This window comes from Odontesthes bonariensis, chromosome 17, assembly GCF_027942865.1.
Source record: "Odontesthes bonariensis isolate fOdoBon6 chromosome 17, fOdoBon6.hap1, whole genome shotgun sequence".
NCBI lineage: Eukaryota > Metazoa > Chordata > Actinopteri > Atheriniformes > Atherinopsidae > Odontesthes > Odontesthes bonariensis.
Genome location: NC_134522.1, coordinates 87269 through 109802, shown reverse-complemented (window position 1 = coordinate 109802; position 22534 = coordinate 87269). Strand labels below are relative to the sequence as shown.

Sequence of the window (22534 nt, the reverse complement as noted above, 5' to 3'; positions counted from 1 at the left end):
ATCAAATTTCCTTCGGGATTAATAAAGTATCTCACACTCACACACATCATACAACCTGACTATCGGCTAACAACCATGATCAGTAACCTACACAAACCCACACACATAATGGCTCGGCGGCCAGCAATCGGATAAACCAACGAAGTGAATCAATCCTGTGAAAGAATGAAAACAAGTGAATGAAACCTGCACTCACCCATTATGAAGTTAACTCTGCCAGCCCCATAATCTTGCTCCTGCTCAGCTAACACCTTGACGTCGGGTATGGTTGGTAACGTTACTGCGTTTAGCATTAGCAATTAGGCTGCTAGGCTTGCTAAATCGGTAAGCATTAGGCTACTGAAGAAAGCTAGTCTTTTTAGCTACGTTATATTATCAGACATTTAAGACATTTTAAGACCTTAAAAAACGTATTTTTTATTTAAGACTTTTTAATACTTTTTAAGGATCCGCGGAGACCTTGGCACCTCAGCTCTCGGGGGCCCCCTAGTGGCTCGGGGCTCCAAGCAGTTGCCTGCCTTGCCTGTTGACAAGCTGCGCCTCTGTCTGAGGAGGTGTTGGCCCCTCCTGGGATGGTATCTGAGGAGGTGTTGGCCCCTCCTGGGATGGTGTCTGAGGTGGTGTTGGCCCCTCCTGGGATGGTGTCTGAGGAGGTGTTGGCCCCTCCTGGGATGGTGTCTGAGGAGGTGTTGGCCCCTCCTGGGATGGTATCTGAGGTGGTGTTGGCCCCTCCTGGGATGGTATCTGAGGTGGTGTTGGCCCCTCCTGGGATGGTATCTGAGGTGGTGTTGGCCCCTCCTGGGATGGTATCTGAGGAGGTGTTGGCCCCTCCTGGGATGGTGTCTGAGGAGGTGTTGGCCCCTCCTGGGATGGTGTCTGAGGAGGTGTTGGCCCCTCCTGGGATGGTATCTGAGGTGGTGTTGGCCCCTCCTGGGATGGTATCTGAGGTGGTGTTGGCCCCTCCTGGGATGGTGTCTGAGGTGGTGTTGGCCCCTCCTGGGATGGTATCTGAGGTGGTGTTGGCACCTCCTGGGATGGTATCTGAGGTGGTGTTGGCCCCTCCTGGGATGGTGTCTGAGGTGGTGTTGGCCCCTCCTGGGATGGTGTCTGAGGAGGTGTTGGCCCCTCCTGGGATGGATGATTGATTCCCGGTTGGATCTGCAGTGGGATCAGCTGGAGGTCCGGGCCTGACCGGAGGTAATGTGTTGGGAGGGTTACAGATGGAGCTGCTAATGCCCTGCAGCAGTTATCTGTTGGCCGGCCGAACTCGTTGAGTGATAATTAGTTTGGTGCTGCTGTATTAACAAGTGGAGACAGCAGCCGGCCTCAGAGTCTCAGACAGCTCATTTCATGCTGCGTGCTCTGGGTTTGATGCAGTAGCAGCTGCAGCTGGTTCTGAGGAAAGAGAAAAGAGGAAACTCAGAGCTGGATGCATTACAGCGGAGATTTAACAAAGAAAACTCATTTCAAGGGGCACGTACAAACTTTCTGCAGCTTTTAATCCGGCAGCGCTCAGATGGAGACCACCCATGACTTTACAATGATCCCCCCCACGGTTTGAGGTGCTGATGGCAGGTTTGTGTGTAGGCTGAGCACCATGGATGCATTATAAGTAGGACTGGGCAGCGATTAAAATGTTCTAATTAATCACATGATTTCCCTGATTAATCGCGATTAATCGCGATTAATGAATCCAAAAGTAGTGTATAGCTTTTAGCATTTAGCTTTATTTTAAATGTGCTGCCATATGAATGAAAGTGCCATAACATTTGTTGTGCAAACACACTTTTAACATCAGCATCTTTCTGTAGTTTTTATGTAGAAGCCTCGCTCCACTGTCTGTTTCCTTGAATGACTTGCTGCTATCAGTATTTTAGACTGGAACTACTACGCTGAGAAGACAATTCAACGCGGGTGTCCTCGGGTGTCCTCTGGTTTTCTGGCAGTTTAACACAACCACTCCATGCCTGACACCTGATCAGAGTTCTTATGGTGATCTGACATGCTGTGGGAAAACTGACTCTGTGGCTGTGTTCGAAACCGCCTACTTCTCCTACTACTCCTACTAACGTTAACTTTTTTTAAGTTCACGGATGCATACTAGATTCTCTAAATGTTGGATATGCATCATGAGGTTACTACTCATACTCAAACTACCCAAGATGCAACGTGACGTCGCCGATCGTCATTTCCTGTCAAAACGGCAGTTTCAAGCTAGCTACAACGAGGGTAGGTTCACTTCCTGTTTTCAAAACAAAAGCACCAATTGTATGGTAATGGCTTTCCCTATGATAAAAGGCAACGGGTATTTTATTTTGTGAAAATAACAGGAAGTGCGTTAGCTCACTGCGGCTAGCTTTAGTAGCGCCGAATTCGTGGGAACAAAACAGTAAACAGCCGGTATTTTGTCAGGTTTTCAACACGTTGGGGATCTAAACGACTACTTTCTCTCCTGAAAATGTTTCAAATGTTGCTAAAGTTTACAGAGTTTAGAGCTTAAGGGAAATCAGCTTCAGGCCGGCTGATTTCGGCTCGGGCAGGAGTGAAATGCATTGTGGGTAAACGCTCTGCATACTGTCTGATCGATGAGTATGCAGTATGTAGTATGCAGTATGTAGTATGCAGTATGTAGTATGCAGTATGTATTATGTAGTATGCAGTATGTAGTATGCAGTATGTAGTATGCAGTATGTAGTATGCAGTATGTAGTATGCAGTATGTATTATGTAGTATGCAGTATGTATTATGCAGTATGTAGTATGTAGTATGCAGTATGTATTATGTAGTATGCAGTATGTAGTATGCAGTATGTATTATGTAGTATGCAGTATGTAGTATGCAGTATGTAGTATGCAGTATGTAGTATGCAGTATGTAGTATGCAGTATGTATTATGTAGTATGCAGTATGTATTATGCAGTATGTAGTATGTAGTATGCAGTATGTATTATGTAGTATGCAGTATGTAGTATGCAGTATGTATTATGTAGTATGCAGTATGTATTATGTAGTATGCAGTATGTATTATGTAGTATGCAGTATGTAGTATGTAGTATGCAGTATGTATTATGTAGTATGCAGTATGCAGTATGTAGTATGTAGTATGCAGTATGTAGTATGCAGTATGTAGTATGCAGTATGTAGTATGCAGTATGTAGTATGCAGTATGTATTATGTAGTATGCAGTATGTAGTATGCAGTATGTATTATGTAGTATGCAGTATGTATTATGTAGTATGCAGTATGCAGTATGTAGTATGCAGTATGTAGTATGCAGTATGTAGTATGCAGTATGTAGTATGCAGTATGTAGTATGTAGTATGTATTATGTAGTATGCAGTATGTAGTATGCAGTATGTATTATGTAGTATGCAGTATGTATTATGTAGTATGCAGTATGTATTATGTAGTATGCAGTATGTAGTATGTAGTATGCAGTATGTATTATGTAGTATGCAGTATGCAGTATGTATTATGTAGTATGCAGTATGTAGTATGCAGTATGTAGTATGCAGTATGTATTATGTAGTATGCAGTATGCGGGGTCATGGGCTCCAGCGGGTCCACCAAAAATGTTTATTTCATGAAACCTTTTAACAACTCATACTGTTTACAGACAGAACAGACCAGATGGATGAGTTCTAATTTGGGCTTTATGTGTAAAAGAACCGGCTCATTCTCTCTGTTCTGTTCAGAAAATCCTCTCAAAGGTCCAAACATTCAAAGAAATTCATTTCCAAAGGTGAAACCAGGAAGTTTCGGTAGTTTGACATGAACTGTGACTTTGGATCAATGAGAGAAGTTTCAGCTTTATGTCTTTAAAGATAACAGATAATTCCCTAAACTGCGCTGATAATGTACAAAACACAAAAAATGGGAACTAAAACAAGCACATTTTGGTAAATATTAAGCAGAAATCTACTAAGATTGAGCTGTTTAACGTGTAAACGTTCAAAAATCAGGTGCTAAACTTATATAAAACGGAGGTTTGACTGTAGGTGTAACTAGCTGAATCTTTTCAGTTTAATTTTTTTTCTTGTTTTTGGTTGTTTTGAAAAAGAAAATGTGAAGAATGACTGAAACACGCCGCCTTGGTTCCCTTTTCCTGAGGATAAACAGGTCCGTGCACGGCTGCTGAAGATGATTTAACTCTGATGGAAGCGTGCCTTCCTCAGCCAATCCAAACTGTGGTGTAACCCCCCCTGATGGTGTAAACCCCCCCTGATGGTGTGTCAGCCCCCCCTGATGGTGTAACCCCCCCTGATGGTGTGTCAGCCCCCCCTCTGATGGTGTAACCCCCCCCTGATGGTGTGTCAGCCCCCCCTGATGGTGTAACCCCCCCCTGATGGTGTGTCAGCCCCCCCTCTGATGGTGTAACCCCCCCCTGATGGTGTGTCAGCCCCCCCTGATGGTGTCTCAGCCCCCCCTGTGATGGTGTAACCCCCCCTGATGGTGTGTCAGCCCCCCCCCTGATGGTGTAACCCCCCCCTGATGGTGTGTCAGCCCCCCCTGTGATGGTGTAACCCCCCCCCCCCCCCCCTGATGGTGTCTCAGCCCCCCCTGATGGTGTAACCCCCCCTGATGGTGTCTCAGCCCCCCCTGTGATGGTGTAACCCCCCCCTGATGGTGTAACCCCCCCCTGATGGTGTCAGCCTGCTGGTAATAAAGCCCTGAGAGGCGGCTGAGTTATATACAGACCGTCCCCTGGTTGTTAAATCCAGCAGTGACAGCGGGCCGCGTCCTCGCCACCGAAGACACGAGGAGGACGCCGTGTGATGGATGGTCTGGGGCCTGGAGTCTCCACGGCCTCGTTCCAGGGCTGCAGCTCGCTGTCAGGGAAGCACCTCAGGAGGGTGGAGGAGGGTGGAGGTAACGCAGGCAAAGCACAGAGTCTGAGCTCCAAGCCATCTGGCAGCAGGTGTGAACGTTAAAGCTCCTTCAGCTGAGGAAAACTAGGCTCTGGGGTTAAAGGTCAGGAGGAGGCGCCGCCTCAGAGGAAGCAGGTCGGCTCAGGTGACTTATCCAAAACTTATCCAAAACATCCCAACTCATGATTAAAACACGCAACAAGAGTCAGAAATAACAGCTTCGTCGAACACCAACAGATCCATCTTACTGTTACCGTGGTGCCAAAGTGTCCATTACCTCAACATACAGTCATCTCCTCATGTGATGGAGGCTCCATACAAAGGTCACATGATCACAAACCTGAGAGGGGTCGTAGGTCGTATCCTCACATTAATTTATCACCTGCTAACGAGTCACAGACCCTCACAGAATATCTATTCCCACTGATGAGTTAGCAGCTCACACATGAATTTATCTAATTTATCAACTTAGCTAATGAAGGTGGCGTACACCAGCTTCTAAGGAGTTATTGCTGTTCCTTTAGCAGCAGCTAACGCTAACAGCTTAGCTAATGAAGGTGACGTACACCAGCTTCTGAGGAGTTATTGCTGTTCCTTTAGCAGCAGCTAACGCTAACAGCTTAGCTATTGAAGATGACGTACACCAGCTTCTAAGGAGTTATTGCTGTTCCTTTAGCAGCAGCTAACGCTAACAGCTTAGCTAATGAAGGTGACGTACACCAGCTTCTAAGGAGTTATTGCTGTTCCTTTAGCAGCAGCTAACGCTAACAGCTTAGCTATTGAAGATGACGTACACCAGCTTCTAAGGAGTTATTGCTGTTCCTTTAGCAGCAGCTAATGCTAACAGCTTAGCTAATGAAGGTGACGTACACCAGCTTCTAAGGAGTTATTGCTGTTCCTTTAGCAGCAGCTAACGCTAACAGCTTAGCTAATGAAGGTGACGTACACCAGCTTCTAAGGAGTTATTGCTGTTCCTTTAGCAGCAGCTAATGCTAACAGCTTAGCTAATGAAGGTGACATACACCACCTTCTGAGGAGTTATTGCTGTTCCTTTAGCAGCAGCTAATGCTAACAGCTTAGCTAATGAAGGTGACGTACACCAGCTTCTGAGGAGTTATTGCTGTTCCTTTAGCAGCAGCTAATGCTAACAGCTTAGCTAATGAAGGTGACATACACCACCTTCTGAGGAGTTATTGCTGTTCCTTTAGCAGCAGCTAATGCTAACAGCTTAGCTAATGAAGGTGACGTACACCAGCTTCTGAGGAGTTATTGCTGCTCCTTTCTGAAAGATGAACATCATTGTTCCCACATTACTTTGTTAGCTGAAGCTTTCTAGCTGAACGGTTCCGTTCTGTAACTCATCAGCCTGCAGCTGTGTGGATAAAGTTCAAACAAGCAATAAACATTCAAAACAATCAATTTCTTTTACTTCCAAGATATCATCTCTACACTGAAACTGACACGTTAGTATTTTTCCTTCTGCTCTGAATATGAACTCAAACTGTCTGTTCCTCCAGAGAGATGCACACACCCTTTGTGTTTGCCCCGCCCCTTTGTATTTGCCCCGCCCCCTCGGTTATCTGGGAGGCATCCTTATGCAACACTTCCAGACTTGTTCCACTTCTGCTGAGTCACCACGAGGTAAGCAGAGCTGTTGAACTGTTTCTCTTTTTGGCTGTTGTGTTCATATAAAACTGCTTTAAGATGTTTTAACAGGAAAGAACTGAGACTGCTTTGACCGGTGGTTTAAACGCTGCATCAAAACTCACTTTTAAAGCTTTATTCTCTCTCTAACTGATCCAATCAGAAGTTACAGCTGCAGTTTAAACTTCCTGAGCTTCAGAACCAGCAAAGATGGCCCAGCTGATGGAGGACAAGGTGTTCATGGCTTTCAGCACGCACGCCGCCATCGTCATCCTGAAGATGATGTTGATGGGGCCCATGACGGCGTACTTCCGTGTCACCCGAGGGGTGAGTAGCATGTTTCAGACTGCAGGAGGGAAAAGGCCTCAGGTGTGTGGGCAGCAGCAGAGGCTGAAGCAAAGCTGTCCTCTCTCCTTTCAGTCGTTTGCTAACGAGGAAGATGTGGCCCGAAAGTCTGCCGAGGAGAAGAAGAAGCTGCTGAGGAGTCATCCAGATGTGGAGCGAGTTCAAAGGTGAGACGCCGTTAAAAACCAGGAGTTTGTTCGTTTTCCTGTCACCCAACACGTTCTTCAGGCTCACCTGCTCACGGATAACCTCCTAATGTGCACGTCAGGGTCTGTAAACAGAATCCTTTGGGCTTTAAAAGCACAACTTCCTGGTAAAATGCAGTTTAAATCAGAACAAACGCTCCCCAGCAGGAACGCTGAGAGAACGGTTTCATCTCCTCAGTAAACCTGCAGATGCTAATCAGCTCCTGAGCAAGGCAGCTGGACTCGTTCCCCCCCCCCACTGCTCAGAGGTTTGAACCTGAGGTTCAGGTGTTTCTGGTTGGGACATTAACCCCCCCCCCATACACACACACACACACACACACACACACACACACACACACACCTTGTAAATATGGTTGCGTAACCACCAGGATTGTTAGTGTTAGAAAGGTGACACCGAGCCATAAACTCCTCTTTTCCTCTAATTCAACAACTTGAACCGGTTTGAACCACTTTGTTGAACAGACACGAGTCCAAAGAAATGATTTTCAGAGGCTGTGTTCAAAACCGCCTACTTCTCCTACTACTCCTACTAACTTTCTGAGTTAGTATGCGAGTTTGAGTAAGCAGAAGTTCCCGGATGCATACTAGATTCTCCTAAATGTTGGGTATGCATCATGAGGTTACTACTCATACTCAAACTACCCAAGATGCAACGTAACGTGACGTCGCCGATCGTCATTTCCTGTCAAAACGGCAGTTTCAAGCTAGCTACAACGAGGGTAGGTTTTTTTTTCGTTTTTTTTCTCAGATTTATTGTCATGTATAAATGCATACACACAAAATTTGTCCTCCGCTTTTAACCCATCCAGGTTGGCACCTGTTTGACACACACGCACAGGGTCACACACACTCAGAGACAGATGCCAACCTGGAGCGGTGGGCAGCCATGAAGCAGCCATGAAGGCGCCCGGGGAGCATGGGGGTACGGTGCCTTGCTCAAGGGCACCTCAGCCGTGACAAGGAGGTGGACTGACACCCCTCCAGCTATCAGTTCCACCAATCTTTTTCGAGTGGCGAGAGTGGGAATCGAACCGCCAACCTTCCGGTTATTGGACGACCGACTCTAACCACTGAGCCACAGCCGCACCCCACTTCCTGTTTTCAAAACAAAAGCACCAATTGTATGGTAATGGCTTTCCCTATGATAAAAGGCAACGGGTATTTTATTTTGTGAAAATAACCGGAAGTGCGTTGCTCATTGCGGCTAGCTTTAGTAGCGCCGAATTCGTGGGAAGAAAATTGTAAACAGCCGGTATTTTGTCAGGTTTTCAACACGTTGGGGATCTAAACGACTACTTTCTCACCTGAAAATGTTTCAAATGTTGCTAAAGTTTACAGAGTTTAGAGCTTAAGAGAAATCGGCTTCAGGCCGGCTGATTTCAGCTCGGGCAGGAGAGAAATGCATTGTGGGTAAACGCTCTGCATACTGTCTGATTCGATCAGTATGTAGTATGTAGTATGTAGTATGTAGTATGTAGTATGTAGTATGCAGTATGTAGTATGTAGTTTACAGTATCTAGTATGTAGTATGGTAGTATGGAAGTATGGAAGTATGGAAGTATGGAAGTATGTAGTATGGAAGTATGTAGTATGTAAGTATGTAGTATGCGGTTTCGAACACAGCCAAAGACTGAGTCTTCACTCAGTGGGGTCACATGGCCCTGAAAGGATCAGATTATTGGCTAAATTACAATCAGACTGAGTTATCAAGGGTAATTCTCCTTGGATATGTGGCGGTGAATGAATGGGATCAGAGGCACAAAGCGTGTCATACCCCGGTATGATAGGGGGCGCTGTACCCATTCCAGCTGTTGCTAATAGAGCCACTTCCTGTTGACCTCTTCACCACCAACAACAACAACAAACTCAGGCATTGGAGAAAGATGGAGAACGCAGAGCCAGATGAAGCTACGTCCCTCTACATTTGCTCTGTGATGAGCTGCTTGTTGCACAAACTCGATGCCCAACGGAGCATTCTCCATCGCGTTGTTTGTTTCTTTCTGACGGCGACAACAACAGGAATATCGTCTCCTTTGACTTCCGGGTCACGACCCCGGGAAAACATCTGGAGCATGCGCAGAACGCAAAGTCTGATTCACCACGAGCTTCAGCGTCTACAAGCAGGTTTAGAGTGACTTTCAACCCAGTTACCTCGGGGTCTGAATCCCATCCGGTCCAGTTCTTAGTCAGATTAAGGTGTCTACATGCACTTAATAACTCAGTCTGATTGTGATTTAGCCAATAATCTGATCCAATTCTTAGTCAGATTAAGGTGTCTACATGCACTTAAAAACTCAGTCTGATTTTAATTTAGCCACTAATCCGATCCGATCCAGTTCTTAGTCAGATTAAGGTGTCTACATGCACTTAATAACTCAGTCTGATTGTGATTTAGCCAATAATCTGATCCAATTCTTAGTCAGATTAAGGTGTCTACATGCACTTAATAACTCAGTCTGATTTTAATTTAGCCAATAATCTGATCCAATTCTTAGTCAGATTAAGGTGTCTACATGCACTTAAAAACTCAGTCTGATTGTAAGCTTGTCACATGACCTGTTTTCTTGCTCTCAGCTGGTCACATGACCTGTTTTCTTGCTCTCAGCTGGTCACATGACCTGTTTTCTTGCTCTCAGCTGGTCACATGACCTGTTTTCTTGCTCTCAGGTGGTCACATGACCTGTTTTCTCCCCCTCAGGTGTCACCGTAACGACCTGGAGAACATCGTTCCCTTCATGATGGTCGGCCTGCTGTACGCTCTGACCGGCCCGGAGCTTTCCGTCGCCCTGCTGCACTTCCGCGTCTTCACCGCCTCCCGCCTCCTCCACACGGTGGCGTACATCGGCAAGCTGCCGCAGCCCAGCAGGGGGCTGTCCTACCTGGTGGGCGTGGTTGTCACCTTCTCCATGGCGTACAGCGTGCTGAGCTCAGCCCTCCTGCTGTAGAGACCTCAGAGTTTCCTGTTTGTTGAGCTGTGAGAGCTGATTATTAATCTCTGTGATAATAACCCTCTCAGCTGTGTGATTACAGCTCGACTGCAGGCTACTGCCCCCTCTGGTCTGGAGGTCAGAGTCTGTAAATGAAGGCGTGCGGCGGCAGCTGGAGTCCTGCTGGTGTTTGGCTGAACTTTGGACCGCTTGGTGCCGACTGCAAACAGACATGTTTCACAGTGTAAACTCTGACCGGTTCGGCTTTAATAAAGGACATCTGACTTGATATGAAATGAGAGTTTAACTGGTTTCATGTTGGGAGCTGAAGGGGGTCTGTCAGGGTGGGTATGGGGGGGGGGGGGGTGGGGGGCACGGGACACGGATGCGGACTCAAAAAGGTGTTAAGCTAAAACTGAGATTTATTCACAAAAACAATACGTGGTTAACAAAAAGATGACTATGGAAAAACTAAGAAACCTAAGAAACTCAGGTGCCATTTATACTAATCTGTTTCTATACAGTTTCTATCGCGGATGCACTGTCCATTTACATTAAAATACTGGAATACGACTTCATAGGTGGAAGGATTCAAAGACGCCGGAGCCCACGTTAGCATTGGCATACGATGCTGATTTTAGCAGTTGTAAACTTTGAGAAACGAGGATCCGCAGTGCTGAGCTCTGGCTACTGCGGACGTACTCCTCCCTGATTCGCTAGGCTGGTATCGTTGGTCATGTGACTTGAGTGCTGGGAAACTAAAAACAAACAGGCGTGCTTCACTTCAGTTACACACTTCCTTTCTATTCGTGTCATCGAGAAGAATATGGAAATCATGGACAACCAGGATCAGCATGGGAGCCTGCTCCATGTCCTGCTGCTGGTAGTACGCTGTGCACAACAATACGTGGCAAGGAGGCGCCAGATTCAACAAGCTGTTATGATGAGAACCCAGCCGCTGCAGCAACGCAAGCCGTACGGAGCGCCGCTTTTGGGTTAGACCGGGAAGGAGCAGCGCATGGTGGGACAATTTCGTGGACCAAGTTGTTGTCGCCGAAGAATAAATAATAAAGCATAAATAATAAATAATAAAGCAAGGGCGATCATGTGATGTGATGGCTGATTAGTCATGTGACTAGCGAATCAGCCGATCCCCGTTTGTGTGTAAATGTAAATAGTTTGCAAGACGCCGACACGAAGAAATGGTGAAATTAATTAATGTAAACAGAGCCTGAGAAACCTAAGACACTAAAAACCTAAGAAACTAAGAAACTAAGAAACTAAAAAACTAAGAAACTAAGAAACTAAGGCTCTGTTTACATTAATTCATTTCACCATTTCTTCGTGTCGGCGTCTTGCAAACTATTTACATTTACACACAAAGTTTCTGTCCTCTCAATAAAAGCCTAACTGTTTACTCTGAAAGTCACATGACTAATCAGCCATCACATCAGTGGTATCAGGGTTCACTGATACCACTGATAACAACATTTTACATCCAGCTCAGGGCTGCTGGAAGTTTGCAGGAATTTTCTATATTTCTGCATAAATATGATGAAGAATGAAAAATGAATCTTCTGCTCTGTGGTCGTCACATCTTGGTTACAGATTCAGTGTTTTCAGGAGGTTTCAGGAGTTGCTGTCAGGTGGGACGTGCTGAGACGTTTAAAGGTGCTGCTGCCTTTATGAAGACAAAAAGGCACTTATTAGAGTAAAGCCTGATTTATGGTCGTCTACAGAGACCCTCCCGGAGACGCTCTCCGTCTCTTGCGTGCGTCGGCCAACGTTCCGTCTATCCATCGAGGAGATGGAGACCCCAAGGCTCCATCTCTAGGGAGAAACTGTCCAGCTATATAGTTACTCTAGATGGTATTTCCTTGGCTTCTAGTTCTACAGTGAGGAACCTTGGAGTTATTTTTGACCAGAACTTATCATTTGACTCGCATATAAAACAGGTTTCTAGGACTGCCTTCTTTCACCTTCGTAATATTGTTAAAATCAGGAACATCTTGTCTCAGAGTGATGCAGAAAAACTGCTCCATGCATTTGTTACTTCAAGATTGGACTACTGTAATTCTTTATTATTGGGCTGTCCCACATATTCTCTGAAAAGCCTCCAGCTGATCCAAAATGCTGCAGCCAGAGTTCTGATGAGAACTAACAGGAGAGATCATATTTCTCCAGTTTTAGCTTCTCTTCATTGGCTTCCTGTTAAATTCAGAATAGAATTTAAGATTCTTCTCCTCACATATAAAGCTCTTAATGACCGAGCTCCATCATATCTTAAAGATCTCATTGTAAGATATTTTCCTAACAGAGCCTTCGGTTATCAGGCCCCTCTCTGTGGAACCAGCTGCCAGTTTGGGAGGCAGAGCCTTCGGTTATCAGGCCCCTCTCTGTGGAACCAGCTGCCAGTTTGGGAGGCAGAGCCTTCAGTTATCAGCCCCCTCTCTGTGGAACCAGCTGCCAGTTTGGGAGGCAGAGCCTTCGGTTATCAGGCCCCTCTCTGTGGAACCAGCTGCCAGTTTGGGAGGCAGAGCCTTCGGTTATCAGGCCCCTCTCTGAGGAACCAGCTGCCAGTTTGGGAGGCAGAGCCTTCGGTTATCAGGCCCCTCTCTGTGGAACCAGCTGCCAGTTTGGGAGGCAGAGCCTTCGGTTATCAGGCCCCTCTCTGTGGAACCAGCTGCCAGTTTGGGAGGCAGAGCCTTCAGTTATCAGGCCCCTCTCTGTGGAACCAGCTGCCAGTTTGGGAGGCAGAGCCTTCGGTTATCAGGCCCCTCTCTGTGGATCCAGCTGCCAGTTTGGGAGGCAGAGCCTTCAGTTATCAGGCCCCTCTCTGTGGAACCAGCTGCCAGTTTGGGAGGCAGAGCCTTCAGTTATCAGGCCCCTCTCTGTGGAACCAGCTGCCAGTTTGGGAGGCAGAGCCTTCAGTTATCAGGCCCCTCTCTGTGGAACCAGCTGCCAGTTTGGGAGGCAGAGCCTTCAGTTATCGGGCCCCTCTCTGTGGAACCAGCTGCCAGTTTGGGAGGCAGAGCCTTCGGTTATCAGGCCCCTCTCTGTGGAACCAGCTGCCAGTTTGGGAGGCAGAGCCTTCGGTTATCAGGCCCCTCTCTGTGGAACCAGCTGCCAGTTTGGGAGGCAGAGCCTTCGGTTATCAGGCCCCTCTCTGTGGAACCAGCTGCCAGTTTGGGAGGCAGAGCCTTCAGTTATCAGGCCCCTCTCTGTGGAACCAGCTGCCAGTTTGGGAGGCAGAGCCTTCAGTTATCGGGCCCCTCTCTGTGGAACCAGCTGCCAGTTTGGGAGGCAGAGCCTTCAGTTATCAGGCCCCTCTCTGTGGAACCAGCTGCCAGTTTGGGAGGCAGAGCCTTCAGTTATCAGGCCCCTCTCTGTGGAACCAGCTGCCAGTTTGGGAGGCAGAGCCTTCAGTTATCAGGCCCCTCTCTGAGGAACCAGCTGCCAGTAAATGTCCGGGAAGCAGACACCCTTTCCACTTTTAAGACCAGGCTTAAAACTTTCCTTTCTGATAAAGCTTATAGTTAGGGATGGCTCAGGTGATCCTGAAACATCCCATAGTTAAGCTGCTATAGGCCTAGACTGCTGGGGGGCCTCATCTGTCACACCTTTCCTCACTTTACTCTCTTTATGTATATGTGACATTATTGTGGTCATTAACTCGTGTTTCCCTGTTCCAACAGATATCCTTTGAATGGTGTTACAGTGCCGCCGCCGCCGCGGCCCCCTTCCCCCCCCCCCCCTTTCTGTCTTCTCAAACCCCAGCTGGTGGAGGCGGATGGCCACCCTTCCTGAGTCTGGTTCTGCCAGAGGTTTCTTCCTGTTAAAAGGGAGTCGTTTCTCTCCACAGTCGCCTCAGGCACGCTCAGGCCGGGAGATTGGACTGAAAAACAAAAAGTTTTCAGTGCAATCTGTTGGTTTCCTTAGCTAGGAAATTGTTTTTGAATTGGCTCTATATGAACGAATTGGATTATTTTATGAATAATTATGATTACAATGAATTGAATTCCAATTGGCTTGAATTGGACTTTATTATCTAAGTGCCTTGAGATGACATTTGTTGTATTTGGCGCTATATAAATAAAACTGAATTGAATTGAATTGAATTGATTGGTCGGCTAACGGCATCATATCCTGAATCACTTTCCCGGTTTCCCGGTTACGGTGTTTGCTGTGCAGAGCGAGCAGTCCCCTGCTTCCAGCAGCAAACACCGTAACAGGCGCGGCTGTCGGCAGGCGGCAGCAGGCAGTGATACGAAGGGAGCGAAAATAGGGCCAAGAGATTGTGAGGTCTGACTTTTTCCTGGAGAACCATTTTGTGATGCAAATGTGACATAAACAGCAGACGTAAACAAAAAGATTCAGACTTCTTTTCACTTGGTTAGGTTTGGGCAACACAAAGGTAGGCAGTTAAACCTCCTGATTATGTTCAACCGGCACAAAATATTTCTTAGATTTACGCAGTTAAACCTGTTGTTGAACCATTTTGTGATGCAAATGTATTACTTACTTCAGTGGATTTATTCTAAGTGATGCTCTGGATCTTTGTATCAAACTCCAGTTTCAGAACAAACTAAATCCCAGATGTCAGAAAGAATCCGACTGTGTTCATCTCATTATAAGCGTTTAATTGCCTGATGATGATGTTTACACTCGGCTCAGGTTTCCAGTCGATAAACTCCAGAACAGGGATGAGTTTCCAGAAGCTTCCCAGTGTGGTTGGTGGGACCGTGTCCTCTCTCTCTGGTTTCACACGGACAAAACCCACAGAAAGGAGAATAAGTTTGGACTGACGGCGTGAGGAACACAGCAGCTGATGCAGCCTCATCACCGGCCGATCATAAATAAATATCCCTGTTAGTGGAACCCTTAAACCAGGCTCCACCGGAGAAAGGATGCACGTTAAAGTCCAACTTTGTGCCTCTGGGCCCCTGCTGCTGAGGGCTAATAATGTGGAGCTGAGGCAGGAAATGGCTGCAGACTGTGGGGGGCTCACCACAGCTCCTGTGGTGGTGCAGCGCTGCTGCCACCTGGAGGCCAAACAGTGCAAGTGTTCAGCTGACAGATCCATTAATTATCTGGTGAGAGCCCAAAGTCACACAGTGAACACACACACACTCAGCCCTGTCGTTCCTCATGTTTTCGTGTCCTTTTGTGTCACTCTCAGCTTCTCTGTGATAGCTCTTTTGTGGCCATCCTGAAAGGTTTCCCCCCATCATGGTCACATCCTTTTTATTCGTGTCACCGATTAAGTTATTGATCCGTGAGACTGTTGCCTCGTGTTCCCCGCTGGTGATGTCACTGTAACGGGGGGATGCATCACCATGGCAACCTTAAAGATGGAGAAGCTTCAGACAGCAACAAGGTGTATTTGAGCTAACAACCACAGAACAAACATCAGGAAGCTGCTCCACATGGTGATCCATGAATTCGTGCATTTGTTCTGAACATGATGGGCTAACATATTTATATTTATATTTGAACATATTCCCGTGCAACATATTTATTTAAAAATCACAGAAAACAGCAGGTTAAAGGAGCGTAACCTGACTAACTTCTTCTGATGTTTTATAAGAACATTAACACCATATACTGTAAAACCCAAACAGTTCCTATTATCACCAACAGCATTACTTTCTCCATATTTATACAGTTTTATATCCACATACATCACTTTCAATGAACCGAATAAAATCACAAAAATGCCTTTTACTGTATGAACAAATGTTTTTAACCACTATTTTATCCTTTTTATCAATCACTTATGAAATGTATTTATCAAACTAAACCCTTTTTAAATAAATGCTTTTTAACATATTCAGTCTTAATTAAATGAACAGAAAGTATTTACACTTCCCCTGAAAATATATAGTGTTGGTCTAACCCAAAAACCTGTATGGACAATACAGACTTTCTCCACAGACTAATAACTAGTCAGGCCGTGTCTCTTGACCGTTATCTGCCTTTTAAACTTCATTTAATGAACTCTTTCCACACAATGGCTGTGTTCGAAACCGCCTACTTCTCCTACAATTCCTACTAGTCATACTTTTTTAAGTTCCCGGATGTATACTAGATGCATACACAGCCCTTTTACAGACAGCCGTTCCACTTCCTATTCGCCCCATTATAAAAAATTTGGCTGCAGTTCAGTTGATTTTCTCTGGGGGCGCTGGCGAGCGAGTGCAGAATGACCATTGGCCATAGGGCTGCCTGGCGCTAATAACTCAAAAAATGTCCCCGCTAGCGACTGAAACCTGAAAATAATACTGTGATTTCTGACAGAGGGATGTAGATTTATATCAAAAGTACAATAACCTGGGAGTTATATCTTTCTGTTTTCTTACAGGTCTGGCATTTGCGAGTCAGTCTCCGCTAGCATTTTGCTAACGGAATCTGAAGAACGCACGGCTGATTACGACCGGCTGCTTTACGGCACTCGTCCACTGTGCCAGAGTGCTAACCTGGTGCTGCTAACAACAACCAAAGCTAAACCAGAGGCTAGTCAGAGAGTATGTAAAAGGGCTGTGCTGAAATCTGTAACTATTTGAGCTAACACCTCTCTGCTAGCTCAGCGCTAGGACTGACCATGCCGTAAAGTGATGCCACATGCGTGACGTCACTCGTGAGGCAATGCTGACAATAAATGTGTATTTTAAAAAGATCTAGCGAGTCTAAAAAATCAAACCAAGTGCCGTTTGAAAGGATAATTTATCCTTCCTTTAGGAAAACTAAAATGAAAAAATATAAAAAATTCTATCCAAAGCAATGGCTGGATCTAAGGTGGATTTCATAGCACCACCATAGAGTTCGGCGTGCTCTGCACTGCTTCGTTGGCGCCCCTAGAGTGCAGTACCACCCGGAAATAGCCGCCAGTTTTCCCTCTCCTCATAATAGAGACTCTCTGATGCATACTAGATTCGCCGAAATGTTGAGTATTCATCATGAGGTTACTACTCATACTCAAACTACCCAAGATGCAACGTAACGTGACGTCGCCCGTCGTCATTTCCTTGCCGCGAACAGGAAAGAAGGAGACGCAGCAATACAAATGTGAGTAAATTGTGAAATATTTTAGTAACTTAGCGGTTTGCATGTGGTAGACATGTCAGATGAAGATGTATATACGTGTCCATCAGCTGTTGTGATCGTTACATGTACCGTTATGTTATCTCTCCTGCTAGTTAGCGTTAGCCCATTTAATGCCACATACCGTCGGCAGTAGAAACTGCGTAATCAGCTAATATGATGCAGTTAGTTAAGAATGAGGAGTTGTGATTGATCAAAAATGGCTATTAACTGGTTAACGTTGAACCTAAATCCCAAGTTAGGTCGCATATCTCACCGTTATTGGTGTGTTTGTTCTTTGAAGGGACTGATGAAGACACGGAGCGCCTCATCAGCTGGAGGGGAGCGAACGAAGCGCTCTTTACCGGCAGGCGCAATGCCGCAGTGCGAGGATTTCAGTAAGCTATTTATTTCCTCTGAATGACCATAATATATTTTCAAATAGCCCGTCCTGGGTGAGGTTTTTTTTCCCCATTAAAGGACTTTTCTGGGGAGTTTTTCCTGAGTGGATATGAGGGTTGAAAGCATGATGCTGTGTAAAGGCTAAAATTGTGTATCCTCAATTTCATGCTTGTGCAGAACATTCATCCGACCAAGGGCTGGAGGGCAAGGTGGATGCTGGCTTGGTCAAAAAGAAATGGGAGAACTTAAAACATAAATACAAAGTGAGTTGAATAATAAAAGCACTACAATGTCAATGTAAACAACTTGATGATATGATTGAGATGACCATTTGACCAGTGCTGAAAAATGAAGGTTTTGAATGATTGAGAACTTTTGAACTGTTGTGCTTGGTGTTTGTGTTTTGTAGGAACTGAAGGCACCCCGCACGGGTGTGAGCACGGAGGGGGGAGAGGCCAGCGCTGCCAGTTGGAAGTGGTTTGGTGCCATGGAGCAGAAAAGATTAGATTCGATCATAGCACAGGAAGCACATCATCATTTACAGTCCCAGTATTACATCTACATCGGATGGCCATGACCAGGATGAATAATTACCTTCACAGACAGATTAATAGCAAATGCAGTATTAGAAAATGTTTTATTGCACATTTACCAGACTGAACCACCCACCATACTTCGCCCTGTCTGGCAATCCTGTACTTTACCTGTTTCCACCTCTTACGACTTGGACGTGGGGTTGGATTTCTAAGAGACACTAACTATTTACAACAGGGTTGTATACAACAAGAACATAAACTTCATACTGAACTCCCTGTGTATTTACAAATGAACAATAATCGTGTTCTTGCAGAACTGCGACCCGGTGTCTTGGGGCGGCTGCGGCTGCAAGCCTGTGCCTGAGGTTTTCCCCAGACTGCTGGATTGGCTCGGGACCTTCCTCTCCATCGCCATCATCACCACCATCTTCCTCTTCCACAGGCTCAGGCTCCAAAATGTCCCCATTTGCAATGCAGAGGTTGTGGAGGAAGAAACAGTGGAACGTGGGGATTCACCCTGCAATATGGCCCTCTTGAAGCCACCTGTAATATATAATATGAATGAACAATATGATTTTTACAGACAATTGCTTAATTATATGATGCTGTGAAGTAACTATATTGTTTAAAATGGGATGTATTTCACTTATTAATTTATTAATTATTTATTTAACTTATTAAACTTTATGAAATAAATCAATTCACAACTTTGTTGCTCAATGATGCCCATTTTTCACTCCAATTTTCAGGCAGTAGGGTATGTTATATTGCGTTCCATTAGCTAGCTCTCTTTAGATTTATAGGGAAACAAAGTAAACTTACATCTGAGAGCAATCCCCAGTCGATAGCGAGCATGATGTACCGAAGACAGCGGGCCGATCTTCGTCTGAAAAAACTCTCCGGTAAGGCATTTGAACGGTCAAATTCCGTTAACGTGACGAGAGCAGTCAAAACGGCAAAACAGGAAGTGCGTTACTCACTGCGGCTAGCTTTAGTAGCAACGAATTCGTTATTTTGTCAGGTTTTCAACACGTTGGGGATCTAAACGACAACTTTCTCGCCTGAAAATGTTTCAAATGTTGCTAAAGTTTACAGAGTTTGAAGCTTAAGGGAAATCAGCTTCAGACCGGCTGATTTCGGCTCAGGCAGGAGCGAAATGCATTGTGGGTAAACGCTCTGCATACTGTCTGATCGATGAGTATGTAGTATGTAGTATGCAGTATGCAGTATGTAGTATGTAGTATGCAGTATGTAGTCTGCAGTATGCAGTATGTAGTATGTAGTATGCAGTATGTAGTATGTAGTATGTAGTATGTAGTATGTAGTATGCAGTATGTAGTATGTAGTATGCAGTATGTAGTATGTAGTATGCAGTATGTAGTATGCAGTATGTAGTATGTAGTATGTAGTATTTAGTCTGCAGTATGTAGTCTGCAGTATGTAGTATGCAGTATGCAGTATCTAGTATGTAGTATGCAGTATGTAGTATGCAGTATGTAGTATGCAGTATGCAGTATGTAGTATGCAGTATGTAGTATGTAGTATGCAGTATCTAGTATGTAGTCTGCAGTATGTAGTATGTAGTATGCAGTATCTAGGATGTAGTATGCAGTATGTAGTATGCAGTATGTAGTATGCAGTATGTAGTATTTAATATGTAGTACGCAGTATGCAGTATGTAGTCTGCAGTATGTAGTATGTAGTATGCAGTATGTAATATGTAGTACGCAGTATGCAGTATGTAGTCTGCAGTATGTAGTATGCAGTATGCAGTATGTAATATGTAGTATGCAGTATGCAGTATGTAGTATGTAGTCTGCAATATGTAGTCTGCTGTCTGCAGTATGTAGTCTGCAGTCTGCAGTATGTAGTATGTAGTATGTAGTATGTAGTATGTAGTATGCAGTATGTAGTATGCAGTATGTAGTATGTAGTCTGCAATATGTAGTCTGCTGTCTGCAGTCTGCAGTCTGCAGTATGTAATATGTAATATGTAGTATGTAGTATGTAGTATGCAGTATGTAGTATGCAGTATGTAGTATGTAGTCTGCAATATGTAGTCTGCTGTCTGCAGTCTGCAGTCTGCAGTATGTAATATGTAATATGTAGTCTGCAGTATGTAGTCTGCAGTCTGCAGTATGTAGTATGTAGTATGTAGTATGCAGTATGTAGTATGCAGTATGTAGTATGCAGTCTGCAGTATGTAGTCTGCAGTCTGCAGTATGTAGTATGTAGTATGTAGTATGTAGTATGCAGTATGTAGTATGTAGTATGCAGTATGTAGTATGCAGTATGTAGTATGTAGTATGCAGTATGTAGTATGCAGTATGTAGTATGTAGTATGCAGTATGTAGTATGTAGTTTGCAGTATGTAGTATGTAGTATGTAGTATGTAGTATGCAGTATGTAGTATGTAGTATGCAGTATGTAGTATGTAGTATGTAGTATGTAGTATGCAGTATGTAGTATGTAGTATGCAGTATGTAGTATGTAGTATGCAGTATGTAGTATGCAGTATGTATTATGTAGTATGCAGTATCTAGTATGCAGTATGCACTATGTAGTATGTAGTATGCAGTATGTAGTATGCAGTATCAAGTATGTAGTATGCAGTATGTAGTATGCAGTATGTAGTATGCAGTATGCAGTATGTAGTATGTAGTATCTAGTATGCAGTATGTAGTATGCAGTATGTAGTAGGTAGTCTGCAGTATGTAGTATGCAGTATGTAGTATGCAGTATGCACTATGTAGTATGTAGTATCTAGTATGCAGTATGTAGTATGCAGTATGTAGTAGGTAGTATGCAGTATGTAGTATGTAGTATGCAGTATGCAGTATGTAGTATGTAGTCTGCAGTATGTAGTATGTAGTATGTAGTATGTAGTATGTAGTATGTAGTATGTAGTATGCAGTATGTAGTATGCAGTATGTAGTATGTAGTATGTAGTATTTAGTCTGCAGTATGTAGTCTGCAGTATGTAGTATGTAGTATGCAGTATCTAGTATGTAGTATGCAGTATGTAGTATGTAGTATGCAGTATCTAGTATGTAGTATGCAGGATGTAGTATGCAGTATGTAGTATGCAGTATGTAGTATGCAGTATGCAGTATGTAGTATGCAGTATGTAGTATGTAGTATGCAGTATGTAATATGTAGTACGCAGTATGCAGTATGTAGTCTGCAGTATGTAGTATGCAGTATGTAATATGTAATATGTAGTATGCAGTCTGCAGTATGTAGTATGTAGTATGTAGTATGTAGTATGCAGTATGTAGTATGTAGTATGCAGTATGTAGTATGCAGTATGTAGTATGTAGTATGCAGTATGTAGTATGCAGTATGTAGTATGTAGTATGCAGTATGTAGTATGTAGTATGCAGTATGTAGTATGCAGTATGTATTATGTAGTATGCAGTATCTAGTATGCAGTATGCACTATGTAGTATGTAGTATGCAGTATGTAGTATGCAGTATCAAGTATGCAGTATGCAGTATGTAGTATGCAGTATGTAGTATGCAGTATGCAGTATACATTATGTAGTCTGCAGTCTGCAGTATGTAGTATGCAGTATGTAGTATGCAGTATGCAGTATGTAGTATGTAGTATGCAGTATCTAGTATGCAGTATGCACTATGTAGTATGCAGTATCTAGTATGCAGTATGTAGTATGCAGTATGTAGTAGGTAGTATGCAGTATGTAGTATGTAGTATGCAGTATGCAGTATGTAGTATGCAGTATGTAGTATGCAGTATGCAGTATGTAGTATGCAGTATGCAGTATGTAGTATGCAGTATGTAGTATGTAGTAGACGGTTGTAGTAGCAGCCTATCGCTGTGTTCGAAACCGCCTACTTCTCCTACTATTCCTACTAATCATACTTTTTTAAGTTCCCGGATGTATACTAGATGCATCCTAGATTCGCCGAAATGTTGAGTATTCATCATGAGGTTACTTGTCACACTCAAACTACCCAAGATGCAACGTAACGTGACGTTGCCCATCGCCATTTGAACGGTCAAATTCCGTTAACGGGACGAGAGCAGTCAAAACGGCATAAACGGAAGTACGTTGCTCACTGCGGCTAGCTTTAGTAGCGCCGAATTCGTGGGAACAAAATTGTAAACAGCCGGTATTTTGTCAGGTTTTCAACACGTTGGGGATCTAAACGACTACTTTCTCACCTGAAAATGTTTCAAATGTTGCTAAAGTTTACAGAGTTTAGAGCTTAAGAGAAATCAACTTCAGGCCGGCTGATTTCAGCTCGGGCAGGAGAGAAATGCATTGTGGGTAAACGCTCTGCATACTGTCTGATTGATGAGTATGCCGTTTTCAAGTATGTATTATGCAGTATGCAGTATGCAGTATGCAGTATGTAGTATGCAGTATGCAGTATGCAGTATGCAGTATGCAGTATGTAGTATGCAGTATGCAGTATGTAGTATGTAGTATGCAGTATGTAGTATGCAGTATGCAGTATGTAGTAGGCGGTTTCGAACACAGCCAATGTCTATGATTGCTC

At 44.4% G+C, this 22534-nt stretch overlaps 1 protein-coding gene across 1 annotated transcript; it reads left to right on the top strand.

Moving 5' to 3' along the window:
- The first annotated feature begins 6442 nt into the window (after window positions 1–6442).
- LOC142365845 (microsomal glutathione S-transferase 1-like) lies at window positions 6443–10288 on the top strand. Its single transcript, XM_075447580.1, has 4 exons — window positions 6443–6508; window positions 6675–6838; window positions 6932–7023; window positions 9764–10288. Exons 2-4 carry the CDS (start codon window positions 6722–6724, stop codon window positions 10008–10010), a joined length of 456 nt encoding a protein of 151 aa, XP_075303695.1. The 5' UTR covers window positions 6443–6508; window positions 6675–6721; the 3' UTR covers window positions 10011–10288.
- The last annotated feature ends 12246 nt before the right edge of the window (window positions 10289–22534 follow it).